The sequence below is a fragment of the Drosophila suzukii genome, chromosome 3, assembly GCF_043229965.1.
Source record: "Drosophila suzukii chromosome 3, CBGP_Dsuzu_IsoJpt1.0, whole genome shotgun sequence".
NCBI lineage: Eukaryota > Metazoa > Arthropoda > Insecta > Diptera > Drosophilidae > Drosophila > Drosophila suzukii.
This window is the reverse complement of record NC_092082.1, coordinates 8,008,701-8,027,282: the sequence shown is the minus strand read 5'-3', so window position 1 is coordinate 8,027,282 and position 18,582 is coordinate 8,008,701. Positions and strand designations below refer to the sequence as shown.

The 18,582-nt window shown below is 39.5% G+C and overlaps 1 protein-coding gene across 6 annotated transcripts in view; it reads left to right on the top strand.

Moving 5' to 3' along the window:
* The window catches only part of Rbp6 (RNA-binding protein 6), a 190,112-nt gene that overhangs the window by 11,361 nt on the left and 160,169 nt on the right, over positions 1–18,582 (top strand). For all 6 annotated transcript variants that reach the window (XR_010654125.2, XM_036814973.3, XM_036814975.3 and 3 more), the window contains exon 3: positions 6,616–6,656. Coding sequence is in view for 5 of the 6 variants with exons in the window: in XM_036814973.3 (XP_036670868.1) it covers positions 6,616–6,656 (41 nt within the window). In the remaining variant the exon portion in view is untranslated. The remainder of the gene's footprint in view (positions 1–6,615; positions 6,657–18,582) is intronic.

The following is an 18,582-nucleotide window of genomic DNA, read 5'->3' as shown; positions in this document are numbered from 1 at the left end:
TAAATGCTTTTAGTTTCGAATAGTAAACGAAAAATAAATCATATTTTTAAAATATTTTGGATCAGTGGAGTAAGAGGGGTGTCGCTTCTCCAGACGCGTTCACCGTTTAGTTTTTACTCGTACTATAGTTCTGTGTCCAACGTTTTCCGCCTTTCCCGCCCGTCAACCCTTCGATTTCGTAGTGAAAAGGTTGTAACCACGAAGCAATTGCAGTACTTCTTCCCCTATTCCTTTTGTATCTCCAGCTGGATGTTGGTGCATTTTGATGATGTTGTTGATAGCCGCACATGATAGTCATCAGGATGTGGATAGGGATTTTCTCTTGGTCCTGTTGCCCCAGTGGTTGTCACCGCTGCTGTTGCTTTTGTGCTGTGCGGGAGTCAAATTGTCCAGAGGTTTTTCTGGATACTCCTTCATATGCGGATGAGGATTGCGGGTGTGTTGGGTCAGAGGGCAAGTAATGAAATGTGCATTGGTTTGTAGACCGGGTCTTACCAGCTTGTATAAATCGTTTTATAAAAGGTTAAAACTATTACGGGCTGTTAGGAAAGTGCTGCCGTTTGTTGTTGTTGTTTGAAAAGTGTAGCATGTATTTATGAATTGAAGGTTTGAGTGCTTTCCATAGCTTTAGTTTTGCTAGGGAAATGGTAGGAAATAAAAGGGATTATTTAATGCGGTGGCTTACATTTTTGTATGTGCTCTGAAAAACTTTCTTAAATATCGTTAGTGATGTAAAACTAACTATTGCATATCATAAGCCAAATTAATATTGTATTACAATTTTATACCGCTGCCAATTAGTTGTACACATTTTTGTTTGTCAGAATATGGAGGTATTTTTAATAGATTATATGATATAAGTCGACTTATCTCTTAAGGAACCACTTAATCCTTCCCTATAATCAAGAACTTTTGTCGCTTAAACAATTATAAACTAGAATTTGATTAAGAAACTTCAGTGCAGATTTATGAGCTATTAAGCCGCAAAATCCCAGAACCGCATCTTTAATGTTACTTAATTTAAAAGTCTGACTGCTGGGCGCCACATTGTTGCATAATGCGAACTGTCCGCTTTCAAAATGCCACAACTCGGCACCTTTTGGATAGACTCTTCTCCCGACCCCTCGAGTATCTGTGTGTGTGCGAGTGCCTTTGTATGGGTGTGTGTATCTTCATACATGCCCCTTTGTTGGCCTCTCGACATGCAGCACCCCCCTCCTCCTGCCACTCCCCTAACCCCCTGACAACCCATGCCACCCACTTCCCGCTTTGTCGCTGCTCACATAATTTGTCATGTGAAAAATTACTAAAGTTACAAGATCTGCACTTTTATTTCCATGTAAGCGGCAAGTCCACGCAGCGGAGATGATGATGATGGTGATGGGGATGCACGGTGAAAATCACACAGAGTCATATCACCATCTCAAGGATTTTTAATTGGCCTTCTGGGTTGGGAAATTTTTAATTTTTGTAAATTAAACCGAACGGAATAGAATATCCTATTGAAATGGATTATAATTGCCGAGAGACTTGTTGAAGAGACTTATTTCTTGCTTAGAAACATAAGAGTTATGAAGATCTTTCTATTATAATCTTCCGATTAACCACTTTTTACCACGATTTATATACCAGTACGATTGTACCACTGTTTTATGATCTTCAAACCAACAAAAACCTCTACAAAATATAGTTACCTTTCCAAAAGTATTATAAAGCCAGAGATACTATATTTAATTATGGTGACAATTTTTTCCCTGTGTAGGTGGGAAAGGGAATTTTTAGGGGAGTTGTAAGCCGAACAAGAGGCATGCGTGTGGCATAAAGGGGGACAGCTAAGGAGAGCGGGGAGGATGAAAGGCAGGCAGGGGTAGCTGTTTTGCTATTTTCCTTTTTTTTCGTTACTATTTTGCACATTTTTCTATTCAACAATGAAGCCACAATAGAAAACGTCAACTAGTGCACAGAGAGAAAAGATGTGGGGATGGGAAAACTAGAGGGGGCGGGGCTTCGAGGGGCGGCAAAAGAAAGGCAGACAGAGATAGTATTAGATGCAAATGTAATGCAGAAGCGAGAGGGCAACACTTGATGTGCATACAAAGTCTGAACGGATTTTGAATGGCAAACAAGCGGCAAAGCGAACGGCGACTGCGACTGCAGCTGCGGCAGAGCTGCGGCAGCGGCGGGCGCCAAGTATAAAGCCCAGCCCAGGGTAAAGCCAAACCGAGCTAGCCAAGCCGGGTCCGGGAAATGGGTCCGGGAACGGGTACGAGTACGGGTACGGGTCTGCAGCAGAACAAGCACACTGAAAAACCTTTAAAATATTAAAAAATAACTTATTCATTGAAGCCATGGTAAACGCCATTAAAACTAACTATCCCAAAAAAGTAGTAGGACCAACAATTTATTCGATCCTTTAAATATTACTTTCTGTACCCGAAATTCTTTGAGCTATTAATTTTTGAAACTTTTTTAATAGTAATTTTATTTTGATTATCAATTAACTGTTATTATTATACAGTAATATCGAACATAATTGCCACTTTGTGTAACTTTTTCTGACAATGTAACTTTTAATTATTGAAACAGGGGGCTTGTTGTAATATTATTATTACCTACTTATTAAAAGATATCGATCTAATTACAATTTTTCTGGCAATGTAACTTTGAGAACCAAGTCATCTCCAATGAAGCGTTTTAATCTTGATATTTGATAGCTCTTTTTCGCCCAGTGTGTGACTGGGACAGACCGTGAATGGGCGCTGACGACTTGCGCATGAATGGCCCAAGTGTGCTGCCTGCCGGAGGGTGGGGGTATAGGGGGATTTTCAGGGGGATATAGGGGGTTGGACAGGGGCTATATAGAGAGCGAGCGGATAGACAGACGAAGGCCTATAGAAAAGTGACGTGCGCTTTACAATTATTTCGTAATGCAAGCAAATGTGACCGAGCCGAGCAGAGTAAAGAGCGAAAAGCGCCAATAGAAGCTCAGTACACTCAAAAAAGAGGGCTTCTGATTAAATTGGGTTGCCCTTGATTGATTAGGCCTTAAAGTGCACCAAAGAAATCTTGATCAGGTTACTGAGAAATTCTCTATGGTATACTACCGCTTTTGGAAAACAATTAAAACAGTGAAATTCTGCGCCTAGATTTTAGGGGAATTTACATACTGTGTAATTTTAATATTGAATAAAATAAAAATGTTAAAGAAAGTTCTTCATTATGTATGAACTTTAATTAAAGTATTATTGTGGACTTCTAAAAACTAGCATTTAAGTGCCTAATTCCCAGATAATCTGCTCCAATACTTAGTAACTTGATTAATGTGGGGCTCATATGTTTACGTGAAACGTATTCCCTTTAATTCCATGCTACTTCAAGGATATGCAAACAGATTTATTTCTCCTAGTGCAGATTAGAGTTGCGTCTTAGGCTCAGGCAGTGGGTGACAAATGTCAGTCGGTGGTTGCTCTACTAATCGGACATGTTGCGCTGATTTGTTTATGACTCTGGGCTTAGCAGACGCACACTAAACCACTCAACCGCCCAACCAACCACCCAACCAACCATCCAACCACCCAGCCACCCCACCAAGAATGAATTGTCTGAGGGGGCGAACTTGTGGGAAATCTGTAAATAGCTGCGAAAAACTGCATAAGCCGGGTTTCCACAACCCAAAGCCTGGGGATCTGGGATAGACAAAGGCAAATGTCATCAAAGTTGGCACCCGCGGGAGAATGAATGCGAGGCCCGAGGAACGTACAACATAAAACAATTGACGAGGGACATCACTGCGTATGCGTAATCTTGTGCAATTTGCTCAGTTGAACTCTTTAAACTGCGTTCAGCGTTCAGCGTTGACTTTGACACTTTCCCAGTATCCCATCCCCTCGATGGTTTTCCATTTCGGGATTTCTATATTTTTTTCTCTATTTTTTTTTATTTTTCCATTTTGTTTGAAATTACGCGTCACACAGCTGGACACTGCGAATGCAAAACCAGAGCCTCAGTGCACAGATTTGCAGTGTGGGACAAGGTCGCATTTATTTGGTGCACTTGCAATTGGCCAGAGGTGTGGTTAAGGGGGTTTTTGTAGAGCGGGGGGGTTCTGTCACGCTGAGTCCGAAGGTCACCTGCAGTGCGCCCCATGCTCACAGACAATGTTGCCAGTGCTGAATTATTATGAAATGAATACAAATATTTGCGGATCAGTCAGGGGCGTCATTCTGCGATTGATGGGTGGGGCCAGGGGGGTTTTCAATGGGTAGCAATGGGGGGAACTGGGTGACAAAGTGGAAACCGAAATGTGATGGATGGTCTCAGCCAAGAAATCGAATGGAAACCCCAAGTTAAACGATAAAATGTTTCTGTTTGTTACACTTGCAATGAACATGATTTGTACACACAAAAGTAATTTGTTAAAGGTCTTTGAACTGGATATCTTATCCAGAAAGTCATAAAATCAAAGAAAGTATAAACATTTTTACATTTTTCTTAAATTTACATTTTGAAGACTGTTAGAAAACATTCGTTTTCCCATTTATAACCAAATTTTATTTGCTAAGTCCACTGAAGCCATTCTAAGTCTTTTAAGCTTAGACAAAATAATCAAGATTACGTTAATATATGTCCTATTTAAATCGAGCTAGCTGTTTTAAAGAAACAATATCTTTAGGAAATTATATGTATTTTATTTAAATTTTTTTTTAACTTGGGATAAGTCGAAATGTTGATTGCACTTAAAAAGAACTTTCATAGGATAATCACATTTCTGTTTAAAAAATTCCTCTGCCATTTATCAGTTATTTTTTCGTATTGTCTCCACTTTTCCATGAAGATTGATTATTTGCAAAAGGCAGAGGCCTAAATCGAAGCCAAGTGGAGAAACAGGAAAATTCCAAACATTGATTAATGACAAATTGTTTGGCATCGTCTAACGTGCAAAAAGTTTTGGGTTTCCTGTCGAGTTGCAATTCGAGGCCTATTTTCAACGGGAAAACTGTGGAAAACTGTGCAAAACCCAGGCCGAAACGGTTCTGCAGTGCTGTTACTTTTTGCCCTACCTTGCCTGCACCCAGTGCGCCACCCCATTTTCCCACCCACCCAACTGCCACCCCATTTTCCAGCTGTTGTTGTTGACGCTTCTTCCGTTCTTTGGTTTAGTTTTTCTTTTAGCTTACTTTAGGCTTTTGTTGCCACCGCTGTTGCATTTGTTGCAGCACATTTTATTAACATTTTCATTTAGTTTTTCTCTCTCTTTCGCTCTCTCCCTGCGCCCCCTTTTATTTCGCTTTTCATTGCAATTTGTGTTCCTATGCATTTTTGTGTGTGTTTTACATTCGTTTTCGTGTCGCCAGCAACATTGCCACCAACTGCATTTTCCAGGCGGACCACCACCCACCACCCACTATCCAAACCCTACCGCCCTACCACCCACCGCCCACTGACCCACCACCCCCTCTTAGCCCGGTCCACTTCCCTTTATGCCACTGTTGCGCTCTTTTGCAGTTTGTTGAAGTTTTCATAATCATTGTCGTCGTCGTAGCTGCTTTTCCTACTGCTACTGTATTTCCACCGCCTACTTTCGTTTCGGGCACAGCCTTTGCCTTTTGTTTTCCACACGCTTTCCCCGGGGAAAAGCCTATTTCCAATCGTGGCTCAGTTTGCCAGATAAGAAGGTTCATAAGTTCATTTTAAGATGCTTTATCGCTTAATTATCTTTACTTACGTCCTTAATTTCTTTATAATGTATGAGTTTTTTGTGGGAACCTTCTACAGCTTCCTTTCTTATATATTTCTTTTTATTTTAAAATTTAATATATTTCATTAAAAAGTCTTTGGTAAACCTATAATAATTAAATATATTTATATTAAATGAAAATTTTTAATAAAGAACTGTTTGAAAGTAGTGTAGATGGTAAATGCGGATCTTATATAATTTTTCTTGCTAGTTTAAAATGGTAAATATACCTAAAGCTAACAAAAGTTGACAAAAAATCGTTAGTAAAATGATAGCAAGTTTCCTTAAAGTAATATTTTATCATAATGAGAAGTGCATCTCAACAGTCTCCTAATTAGGGCCATGTTCCTATCTTCTTTTTTGTTATATAAGCTGGCTGGAAAAATGGGTAAGAAGGGGATGGGCGGGGAAACAAACGAGACTGGGTGGAAAACCTTAGAGTGAGTGGGTGAGATTTCCAGCATGAAAACAATGCCGGGAAAGCGGCTTATTTTCTATGATTTAAATAATGATGAAGACGGCAGACAACAGGCAGTGGCGGCGGCTACCGCAACTGGAACTGCAAGTGCCACAGCTGATGATGATTGAGATAATGGTAATAATGATGACCAGGAGGGGGGGATGGGAGGATGATGGGCCAACTGGCAGACCTACGACAATGCAATCTAAGCCACCTTCGCCGGAGCCAAAGTAGATGGTTGAGGAAGTGTCCGGACGTTGGAGCTGATAAAAGATCGCTCAGCTCGCCTTCTGTTTGTTTGTTGTCTTTTGGCCAGGCCATAACATTTATCTAATTTTTTGCTTGTGCCTCGTACATACATATAGCTAATGCTTCATTTATCTTATACTTCCCTTCTCTTGGCTCTCTTTCGTTGCAGAAAAATGTTCATTGGCGGCCTCAGTTGGCAGACAAGTCCAGGTGAGTGAAAAACGAGTTAAGTGAAAATAAGTGGATCTGTGCTAAAAATTGGCTTGGGTCTGATAAAAGAGGTCAATTAGCAGGCGAGTTAAATGGCAATCCTGCGCTAACAAGGCACCAGGAAATCTGGAAGTCACAAACAAACTTGGAGTGGTGGAAAACAATTTCTTAAACGGTCCATTCGTAATGAAGGTGTAAATAAATAAACATGTTTTTCTTATAATATACTAGGATCAATTAGATTATTTATTAAATAAAATAAATAATACGAGACCTATTTTGCAATGAAGGCATATATTTCAAAACAATTTATAAAATGTATATTAAGTTACTGTCTTTAAGATTTTATATTTCTTATAAAGGGCGATAAAATTGATGGCAAATATTTTTTTTAAGATGAAATTTTATTTTCAATTGTCAATAAAAAGTCTGTTAATAAATCTAGACAACTTAACTTCTTCTAAAAGAACCATTATTTCAATACTTAGAATGTTATTATGCTGACTCTCTTTTTTGCCGGTCCTTGGATGATACAATCCCAAATTAATTTCCTCTTTCTACTCCCATTTGATTTCTCATCTAAGAAGGAAATTTCTCAACATCTGGAGATGTTTGTACAACGTACATTTGTGTGTTACTGAATTTTGTATCTCAATTCGAATGGCCTACGAATTGATTCGGTTTCGGTTTGTGTTTTATGTGATTTCACATCGACAACAATGAAACGAGAGGCGGGGCTTTGTATAAATTGGAAATTGTAATTGATCAAATGCTTGAGATTTGCTCCCTTTTTCGAATTTAAATTTCACGTCAATTGTGGAACGACTTGAGATACGAAAACCGAGATACGAGAGCTGCGGGTAGGGGATGCAGATGAATCTCTATCAGATTGCAGTCACCCCCTTTCCACCGCATAGTTTCATTAGGCTAATCAAAAGGCAACTTGCCATCAAAGCTCGGCATGCATATTAACCGAATTTGGATGGCACTCGAAAAAAAGGTCGGCAAAGTAGAGATTGCAACCGTCTGGCAAGATGCGCTTGCCTTTTGGGAGCCCTTATATGTAGTATCTGCAGTGCTCACAAAATATGGAAAGCAAAAAAAAATGGAAAAGGGGGGTAAAGAAAACCCCATATAGCACATATTTGTATATATCGCTGCTTTGTGTTGTTGCTCTCGGGCCCGCTTGTTTTTTGTTTAGCGAAATTGTTGGCTCCGCCCATCATCAGAGTGCCACTCGGCATTACGCTAACATATTATAACCTATAGCGCATATCTATCCACAAACACACATCTGTATCTACGGCTGTATTCACGTATATAGTTGAAGAGTCAATGCGGTCTTTGGTTTGTCTCTTTATTTTAGCCTTTCTCAATGTTTCCCTCGTGTTCGGGGGGTTTTTTTTTTTTTTTTGATTTTTTTCGAGGGCGGGCTTGGGGGCGTGCGGGGACCGGTTTCCTGTACCTGTGCCAAAAAATTTTCAAATTTTCAAATGGCTTCTTCAATACGATTGCCCCTTCCCTCGTTTAGTTTTCGGTATGAGTGTGTTTTTGCTCGGCTCTTTTGTTATCTTTTGCCATTTCGGTGTCCGATGTGTGTGTCTTATTTCTTTTTTAATTTTTATTTTCGCTTCTTGGCAGCCGCCAGTTGGCCCCATGGAGCTGGTAAATTAGGCAAAAGCCAAAGGGCCCACAAAAACTCAGCACAGGGCCAAAAACGAATCGCTCCGAGAGTAGAAAAAGTGTCTTTGGTGGAATTCGAGACGGAGCAGAAGTCAATTGGAATGGAAATTGCAGCGAAGGGTCAATGAGTGGCACGTGAGTCGATCAAACAGCATTGCAACGGGCAATATTTAATGGCTTTTAGGTTTTGAGTATGAATTCGGGTTAGTAATAAGACTCTGATTCATACAATTTGTTTATGGCAATCCATTTTTTTAAAGGGGACCTAAAAACATGTTTACGAAAAATGGTTGGAATTAGATGTACCTAGCTAACCCTTAGTTTGTAGTAAAAATTCCCTAAAAAGGTGCTAAATAATATCTTGATTCAAACTTAACAAGCATTGAAACATTACCTTTTGTATAACCGTTTTAAGTCAATCAGAATGTTTGTTTCTTCAAATATTTACTTTTAATTCGTTTTACAAAACTTTGCTATTTAAAAACTCAGTAAATAGTCCCAAAATAAAGCATCTTTACCTCGTTTTGTGTCTAGAGGAAAGCAAACAATTCAATTAGCTGCCGTTTGAGCGCAGGGAAAGAAGCTTTTTGCCCAAGTCCGAGCTTAGAGATGCTCTGGCCGTCTATTTCTTTCTGGCCCTTTCATCCCACTTCCATCCGCCCAGCTCTTGGGCACTACTAGTTGTATTATTGTTAGCCAAGTTGCAGCTCTGGCGCTGAAGGCAGAGGCCGGAACAGCAGAACACCAGAACGCCCGGCTCAAGTGGCTCCCACTTCCACTCGCGCCAAAAGCTTATGCTTTGGATTTTTCGCAGCTATCGCCACTCGAGCACACAGTCGCATAAACAGCTGCGGTCAAGAAAATATCTCAAATTTGGTAAAAAAAATAAAGAAAAAATAAAAAATTTAATGATTTTTGTGGGCTAGATTTTATTATAATATCTGTTAATGCCATGATACCGAACCTTAGAACACTAAACAAAATTATAGTTCTAAAAAAGTTGTACAATTAGAAATTTTTATTTTTTTTGTTTATCATAAAAAGGGTTTGATTTGAAATTTGTTATATTTCAGACACAATATTTATGACTACCGACCGTTTGAGTAATTAATAAAATAATAATTGGATTTTTCACTTTTCTAATGGAAAAAATTTTTTTGGTTTTAAAAAGGACTTGTTCTAAAATTTTTTTTATCTACTAAAATTTTTTTTTATAATTTTATTATTGCTTACAAAAGTAAGACTTACAAATTAACTTAGTACACACATATAGCAAAATTTTTTAATAATTATATTAATGATCTCCAGAACATAAAAGTGTTTATATAATGTTTGCCATTATTTTATATCCTCAGTTGTTTCCTTATATGCCCAGCGTCTCCTCCCGCACTACAGTACACACTCGAAATTTGCTGACAAAGACCTAATCTAGGGCGTCTATAAACATGCGCTGGGGTCTAGCGAGTAGCGCATAACGTATAACGTATAACGTACAGGGTCTAACGGCATAGTTAGGGCTGCTTTAGACAGGTCGTACTTGCAGGCGGGATATGGGATGTGGGCTATGGGATATGGTATGTGGTATATGGGAGATGAAGCTGAGTCTGAGTCTGAGTCTGCCTACTGCGTACGTGTTGATAACTGCCGAGATGATGATGGCAATGATGAGGGGCAGTGGAATAGAAGCATCCGCATTGCAGTGGGGGCCGCAGAAAGCACTCAGGAGCGTTTGACTCTAGCTGGGCCAAGATTTTTAATGATTGGCACGATTGTCTTAGCTACTTAATGACGTTCTCGAGTGCTGGCAACCGCCCCCGATAGGTGCCGCCTTTGTGATGCTTTCGTGTCAACTAGCAAGTCATATACTCTCGTATAACTTAATGAACTTTGCCGTCTGCAGTCAGCCTCATCAGCCTCCTCAGCCTCCATAGCCTCCCATCCACTTCTCTAGGAAATCAGCCCCGACGACGTAATTTAATTTTAATTTCACAAGCAGTTTGCTGGAAGTAATTGTATGCATTGAAAATGTATTTGCTGCTATCGCCTAGAAACACTCGTCGCCCGATTTCGACTTCGACTTTGGGGGCTTTTGGCCTGGGATCGGGCCAGAGTCAGAGTCAAAGAGTTCTCCATTCATTCATCTATATGTGCATACGGATATGTCTGGATGAAAGGCCGTCGCTTGGCTTTTTGTTTGTCTCCGCCTCGTGATTTGTGTCAACTTTAACAACATTTTTGAAACACAATACGCGACCCGCTCCGCGTTTTGCTATTTTGGATGTGCGTTCAACTGAAATACTATTTATATATGCACCAAAGATACAGATACATTTGCATCTGCAGAACGGTACGGCACACATTACTCATGCAACAAATAACCAAATAAAGCGACGGCAAAAACATCCAGAAAAGTGAATTGATCGGGGGTAAAAAAAACAAGAAAAGAAAAGAAAACCCAAGTGTAGAAGACAAAAAGCAAGTAGAATCTATGCATGCATATCGCTCACATTTCGATGCCGCTTAGCGATAAAAAGCGGCACCAGACTCTCCCCGAGATACTTTGAGCAAATAAATATGCACTTCTCGATTTACCCCTCGCCTCCTCCTATTATTACTATTATTATTATTGTTTGTTTGTTTGTTTGTTTGTTTGTTTGTCAGCTTGTGTCATGCAAATGAAAATGAAGCCAGCTCCAAGGAGAGCTTCTGTTTGCGCCGAGCATTATGGCTGTGTGCACATCCGGGCTTATTTCTCTGGCAGGGCTTCTCCTTTTGACGCCGCCAAATTGTCCAGGTAAAGTCAATAGATGGCTGAAACTGAAAAGAGTTCAAAAGGTTGGAGCAAACATCGCAGGGGAATTGTCTATCATGTGGAGGGGGTCATGGAAACGGAAACAGGCTAGCTTTTTTTTTTGGTAATGACTTTTTTTTCCCAAAAATGTAATTTACATGCTAAACAATAAAGTTTCTCAGAAATTACTTAATCAACTATTAGACTCTTAAGTTTTAAAAAGATTTTACATGCATTTCTTATGGTAACTGATAGAAATTATCTTGTTTATGGTCCACTAGATCTTCAGATTCATAACCACCTATTTCTACTCACTTGTGTTTTATGACCTATTTGATTTTATCTAATGTTTAAGGAAGGAATTTTCAAAGTAATTACAAGAATGGGTATATTTTAAACTGCCTTTCATCATTAGTTAATCAAGATAAGAAAATAATTATATGTATATATAAAATATATATAAAATTGACATACATATAAATTCTGGAATAATTGTTTCCTATCATTCCTATAACATTGTCATTTTTAGAAACAGCCATTTACGGTTTCTGGTTTGAGTGTACTAAGAGCAAAAGCTAAAAACCCACTGAAATATCTGTTATGATTTTTTATCTTCAATCACTCCAACCGGTAATAGACCACTTAAGAAACGGTTTAGTGCGAAAACCATTTACGCGCTGCAATTAAAGTTTCAGCTAACATTCTAAACTAGATTTGCGCCACTCTATAACTCTTCAATTTGTCAACTAATACCGCCAGTCGATTGCCACCCTCCAGTCGGAATTCAATCAGGAAACAAACGATGATGAAAAATATTTTTGCCACTGGTTTTTTAAAATCTAAAATTTGTGAAATTTTCGGGAAACACGCCTGGGCGGGGCCACCTCAGGATGTACATGGGTGTAGCCAAAGGGGGCGTGTCACCTTCACCATCGTCATCATCGCTGTCGTCGCCTCGTTCGATTTCCTGATTAATTTATGCCACTCGGCGACGAAGGCAGTTAGCAACAATTTGCCGCAAGTAGAAGCGTCAAATTGAAATAGCTCAACTTGGCAGGCGAAAAAACGGAGGAGAAGAAAATAAAATTGTCAATAAAATAAGTGCCGGACGGCTGGTTGCCCATTGCCACCCATTCCGTAGATGTTTCACAACACATCCCGCCCTTACCCAATTCGAATCCGTATCTGAATCTGAATCCGAATCCCAAGCCCTTTTTCCTAGTCTCAGCCAGTCACTCAGTGCGTCCATCAGTCAAAGTTCAGTGCTTCCCTTTCTTCGCATTGAATTTGCCGTGCAACATTTCCTGTTTCTTTCACAGTCGTTGACTGTCACCCTCTTACTTTTCTTTCTACACAATGCAAAATTCGGAAAATTTCTTAAGATTTTACAGGTGAAAAATTTAAATTGTGAAATTTTATAATCTCAAGGTATAAAAACATTCGAAAAAATTATAATTATAAACTTAAGATACGTTTTAAACCTTGAACACGTTAAGAAATTCGGATTTCAAAACCTATTTCAAGTTTAACATCGGGAACGTGAAAATGGTCTAAGAATTTCTTATTTCTACAGACGTTCTGGTTAAAAATAATAGTAGCATACTTTTATGCTTTGTTATAAGAGAATTTAAACCTCTTAATTTTTGGAGAGAACCCAAATTATTGTAAATCATTTAAAAATGCTTAAGTGTTGTATTTTAAACAGTAAAATTAGAATACTATTTATCAATAGGGATCAACAATCTCAATTTAATATCATAGGTTTATTGATTTTAAAAATATTTTCATTATTTTGTATTTGTTATTAGCAAATTGCATTTTATTTCTCTGTGTACTCGTTTTTTACCCACATCCTCCCGTTCTATCTTCGGCGATGTTTTTGCAGCTCGCTTCATATTCTTTTGAATGTGATTATCCTGAGGCTGTGGCCACCGCATCTTGGCTCTGATAGAATGGTTTGTCGTACACCGACCATCCTGCGTTCGCCTTTGCATTGCATTTAATGTCCTGCCAGTTGGCCAATGGCTTCTCGTCCCTTTGCCTGCATTTCATCCCCCTGCCTTTCCTTCCCCTGGCCCATCTTGTGTCTCCAGTTTCGCTGTTTTGTTGACTTTGGCACGAGTTTGGTTAAAAAGTTCACACATGCAGCTCGCTACGTCTCGTTTTTCAGCTGAACAGCTGCGGTCAGAATAACAGCAATGCAGGCCAAGTTTTAATGTTTTTATGCAAAAAGTTTTATTATAATATTGTTCTTAATTAAACTAAATATACCTACTTTTGCTTTCGAATTTAAATTATAGGTTAAAATTATGGTTTAAGATCTCTTTACTTTCTAGATTCAGTAAAGTTTAAAGAAAATAAAATGGTTTTCATGATTTCAGATAGTCGTCTTAAGGAACTGAAAAAATTAAAATAAATATCAATATTAAATGAGAGATAAGATGATGGTACCAAATCAACAATTACATAAAGAAGATTATGTTTTTGGATTCTATACAGATAAATGTTAATTTAAAATTGTATGGAGAAATATTAATATAGAACTGAAGCTCGCAGTATTATTTTTTCAAAGGCTTTACAAATATATAATCTTATAAAATTGGTTTTAGATATATTGGCTTTCTCATTGGTTTTTTATGTACATTTTCGGAACCAAATATTAATAAAATATTCCTTTAGTATAATATTTAAGTCATGTTTAACTTTTAATTAACTTTTTTACAGATCTATAAAGATCTTATATGATAAAAGAATCTCATCCCTGTAACTATTATTTTGATTCCCGTTGTGAGTGCGAATGTCCTGGACTTCTGGCCATGTTGTTGTGCCTTTGGCTCTGGTCCTAGACACGTTGTTGTTTCACCCGCACGGACGGCTCCTTCATCTTTCCGCCGCTTTCTCGTGTTGGCTATCAACTTTAGGGGGCGTTGCTGGTTTGAATATTTACACAAGTGACACTGAATATATATAGTGTATGCGAGTGTATATATACATGGAGAGGCGACTGTGGACTGGGACGCAGGACCTGCTCCTCGTTCTGGTCCTGCCAACAATTAATTAACTTGTACGAAGTATCAAAATGTCGTGTAGCCTTTGGGCCCCTAAAACCGTTTTGGAAGCGGAGATTTTCAGGCGGGGTTACTGGGGGGCCTTGCAATTTCAAGTCGGCGCCTAAGTGCATGCTACGTAAATTTTAAATTAATAAGCATCCAGCCTTATCCTGTACCTACCATCTAGGATCTCCGCCCCCCAGCTTTCTCCCCCCCAAGCTTTCTCCCCCCCCAGCTTTCTCCTTCAATTGCAGCCGCATGTGGCGCTTGTCATATGCCATTATTATGGAATGTTCATTCTGGCCCAACTAATAGACAATTTTTTGGCAGCCAAAAACGGAACACGACAATGCAGACAGCGAGGGTTAGGGATAGATATATAGATAGATAGAGAAGGAGGGCCATAGGGCAGTGGATAGAGACGGCACGATGAGGTAGGTGGAAAGGATACAAGACGAGGCCATGTCGTGACGTTGCCAAGGATTCGCCTCGTGCTCCGTGTGCAGCGGAAGCATTTAAATTAAGGACGACACATTAAAATTATGCAATAACAACAAACTATTATTATTATTATAACGGTAAAGAGAATAAAGGGGGGGGGGGCGGTTATGTATCCTTAAAATATAGATTAAAGCCCGGCATGCCGCCTCTTAACTTTTCAATTTGCTAAATCTTAACAAGAACATTATGAGTCGAGCAAATACTGAAGTTTACCAACTTTTAGTTGCAAAAGATAGAGAGATGCTTGGGTGCAGAACATTTAATGAGCGCTGTGAATGTCAACACCAAACTTGTGGGAGTCCCTCCTCTATGTGAGTGTCTGTTCGGCCCCCTTCTCCTCCTTTCTTTTTTTTTTTGGGTCTTTTGGCTTTTTGTCGGCTCGGGAAGTCATAAGTCGCAAGTTCTGAACTGGCGAGTGAGGCAAAAAAAAAAATAACCTGAAAATAGGCAAAGCAGACGAGCAAATATGCAGTCAGACAGTCGGGCACAAAAGTCGAGCCACTGCAGCACACACAGCTCCTGGAGCTCCTCCTCCATATATCCTCCGATTCACGTCACACACACTCGCCATCCTGGCCGGGTTATCGACTTTATGTGTTTGTTGTTTGGGCCGTGCCTTCGGTGTGTCTTTGGGCCCATTTCAATTGCAGAACCACGTCTCCCACACAGAGAAAATAGCTGAACTACCTGGTGAGGCATTATTATTGGCCTCTAAGTTGTATTCACCAGGTAAATTCGATTTGGGAGATCGTTAAACTGATTTAAAGCCAATTATATGCCAGAATACTTTACGCCATAGTCGTATTTTAAAATGTTTACCAAGCTTACCGCATTTATTAACCTCTGGTTAAATTTCATTTCAAAAAAATCAATTATTTAGGTGTTAACAATAGTTCACAAGAAAGAAATCATCTGAAATAATAGTATGTTCAAAATACTATATTTTTTATGTTTTCAATAAGTTAACAGAATGGTTTATTTTAACCTACGGTTAACGTAGTGTTAGTTTGCTGTTCATAGAAAAAGTAACATTGGTAGTTATTTATTTTCATTATTTTAAAGCCATATGGGAAGTATTTATTAGGCGGTGAAAATCCTTAGAACGGGATAAACCCCACCCTTTTTTTCTGTGCACCTTTCAACCTTTATATTGGTTCTGCGGCTCTGATTTTCTTTGAACAACTGCTAGTTTTTCGTCTGTTCGTGGCCAGTTTGTTTGGTGCCAGGCCAGGCAATTTTGACACGGCAAAGGTAAATATTCTTATCCTCGAGTGTCCGAGTTCAATAATGAAAGCCACTTCTATATCTTCGCTGCCAGCACAGTCTCATTAGAAGTTCCAGCAAACCGAACTTCTTCGCACTGAAAACCACTGAACAGCGACAACTTTTGCCTTCATTGTTTCCAGCTCGTTGCTCCTGTTTTTTCCCTTTTTCCCTTACAGCCCCATTTTCACCGTTCTCCTTTCTATTTTTGAGTCTCTGCCGGCTGCAGTGCCTCTAAGTGACATTTTCCCCAACGGTTGTTAACCGCTCAGCTCAGCCAGTCTGCCCATTTTCCCACTTTTCCCCATTAGGGGGCAAGTCACCGCACCATTGTCAGGGGCCTTAGCTGCGCTTCCGTTCGCAGAGCAGTCAAATATATTGCCAACTTCCTGCCTGCTACCAAAGCCAAGCTCCTACTTGATAGGCTTCCCTCGCACACTCGCACACACACGGCGGAAAAATGAAGGAAATGCCGGCGAAAGACGGATTGGGAGCATTGAACACTCGAATACCCTTACCTTGGCTGCCTTAGGAATTTATATGAATTTTGATAAGGTTTAATTGGATTTTTTATAAAAAATTCCATGTTAAAGAACGTTCAAAGAACGGTTTAAAATGTATCTCTTTAACAATCCTTAGTTACTTTTAAAGTTGTTCTTCGGAAAACTTATTTATTGTTAGTCTACATAAAAATTATTTAAATTGTTTCTTAAATGTTACCAATTACATTTTTACTACATTTTTAACTTCAAAATATTAAGGAGCTACTTATTTTCAAGCATTGATTATTATTATAATTATATAGTATAAGAATCTATTATACTTTATTAATTTATTACTATTAAATTGTAAATTGTAAATTAGTAATAATAAGGATATTAAAGGGTTCAATGACATTTTTAAATTCCCCATAATTGGTACCAAAGTGTTCCCTTTTTATCCTGTAAGCCTCTTCTCCATCAAAAACTAATGAACCCTCAATTACTTTCAGGGTATGCGGCACAAAAAAAATATCGAAGAGATGGTAAAAATCCTCCCAGAGTCGACATCGATTAAGTTATTACGAAATTGTGCGCTACGTGTCTTCCTAGCTGAGTCTACTACCACTTCTTTCCCGACTTCCTGAGCTTCCTATGGCCTTATATATATATATATATTTATATGTGTACGTGGGTCTTAGTCTAGCCAAAAGCCACCCGCAATCGGCCAGGACCTCACGTAACCCGATGTCTGTGTGAGTGAGCCTTCCATTTCGCTGTTGGCCTTAAACTGGGTCAGACCAAAAATTTTGTGTAGCTCCTTTGCATAACCGAAAATTATTTCGGTTGTTGCAGACAACACGGATCGTTGTTGGTTTTGTTGTTGCTGTTGTTGCTTCCTGATGTTGCAAGTTGTTCTGGCTTTTAACTGGGGTTTATGCTCGGTTTTTGCTTGCTTCTCTGTTATAATGTCAGCTGGCAGTTGGCTCTGATTGACATGCGTTTATGGCTCTAGTCTGGCTGGTGTTGCTGCTGCAGATGTTGCTTGTGTTGCAAGTGTTGTTAGTGTTGCTGCTGCTGAGGTCAAGTCAAAGAGTGTCACAACATGTCTGCTTCCGGTAGACGCACACACTCGCACCGGCACACAGACACAAGGGGGGAGGTGGAGGTGTTGTTTACATATTAAAGTTGCATGACCCCGCAGCAACAACAGCAGCAGCAGCAATCATTGCATCCACGAAGTTGCAGCCACGAAGTTGCAGCTCGTTAGTGGTGGAAAATGGTCCTTTAATGTGCCATCATCCTGTTTGATTTGAAGCCTGGCACGTGACTAAAACTAAAACACGGCAGCAACGTGCAACGTGCAACGCGCAAACCTGCAACACCAATCAGCTGCTGCTGCCAAGCTCTCTCTCTCACTCTCACTCTCTCTCTCTCGTGTCGCTCATTTTTCTCTCTTATTTCTAGGACTCTCTTAAAAACTCTCTTCAAGCTTTGGCGCGTGGAAAGCGCTTTTCATTCATAAAAATGGCGTCAAGCTTTTTGTCGAGTTGCGGAAAAGCCACGCCAGCTGGCGCCACTTCGGCGACGTCTTCAAGGAAATGAAATGGGCCAAAAGGATAGAAAAAAGAAAGGAAACTGCATGTCTCCTTGCACATCCTTTCGGCCATGTCCACAACTCCATGTCCATTTACCAAGTCCGTGTTCGTGTTCGTGTCCGCCCCTAAATGTCAGCGCTTGTTTTGATGCTAGCTCACGCGCCGTAAACAACTTATTATTATTGCAAATGCTCTGTCGAGTTTCGGCCGCTTTATCGCCGTCCCTTTTTTGCCCTTTTGGCCAAGGCGACTGCTTTCCCCACACTTTCCCGCCTTGGCTACCTTTCAAATTTCCTTTTTTGTGCGCCGCAAACATTGCAGCACATACCTCTGGGAAACGGAAACGCAAACGCAGGCAGTTCTATTTAGCTTAAGTTATTGATACCCTCTAGGATGGTAAGACCTATCCATTTAGGGCTTTCTGATCCATAGTCAATAATATTTATCAATATTTATGAAATAGTAAAAAACATATATCATTAATATTTTATTGGTTTTTTAATTAATTTTTTTTTTATATTTAGGGACCTATAAATGTCTTAATTAACAAAGTTACTTGCC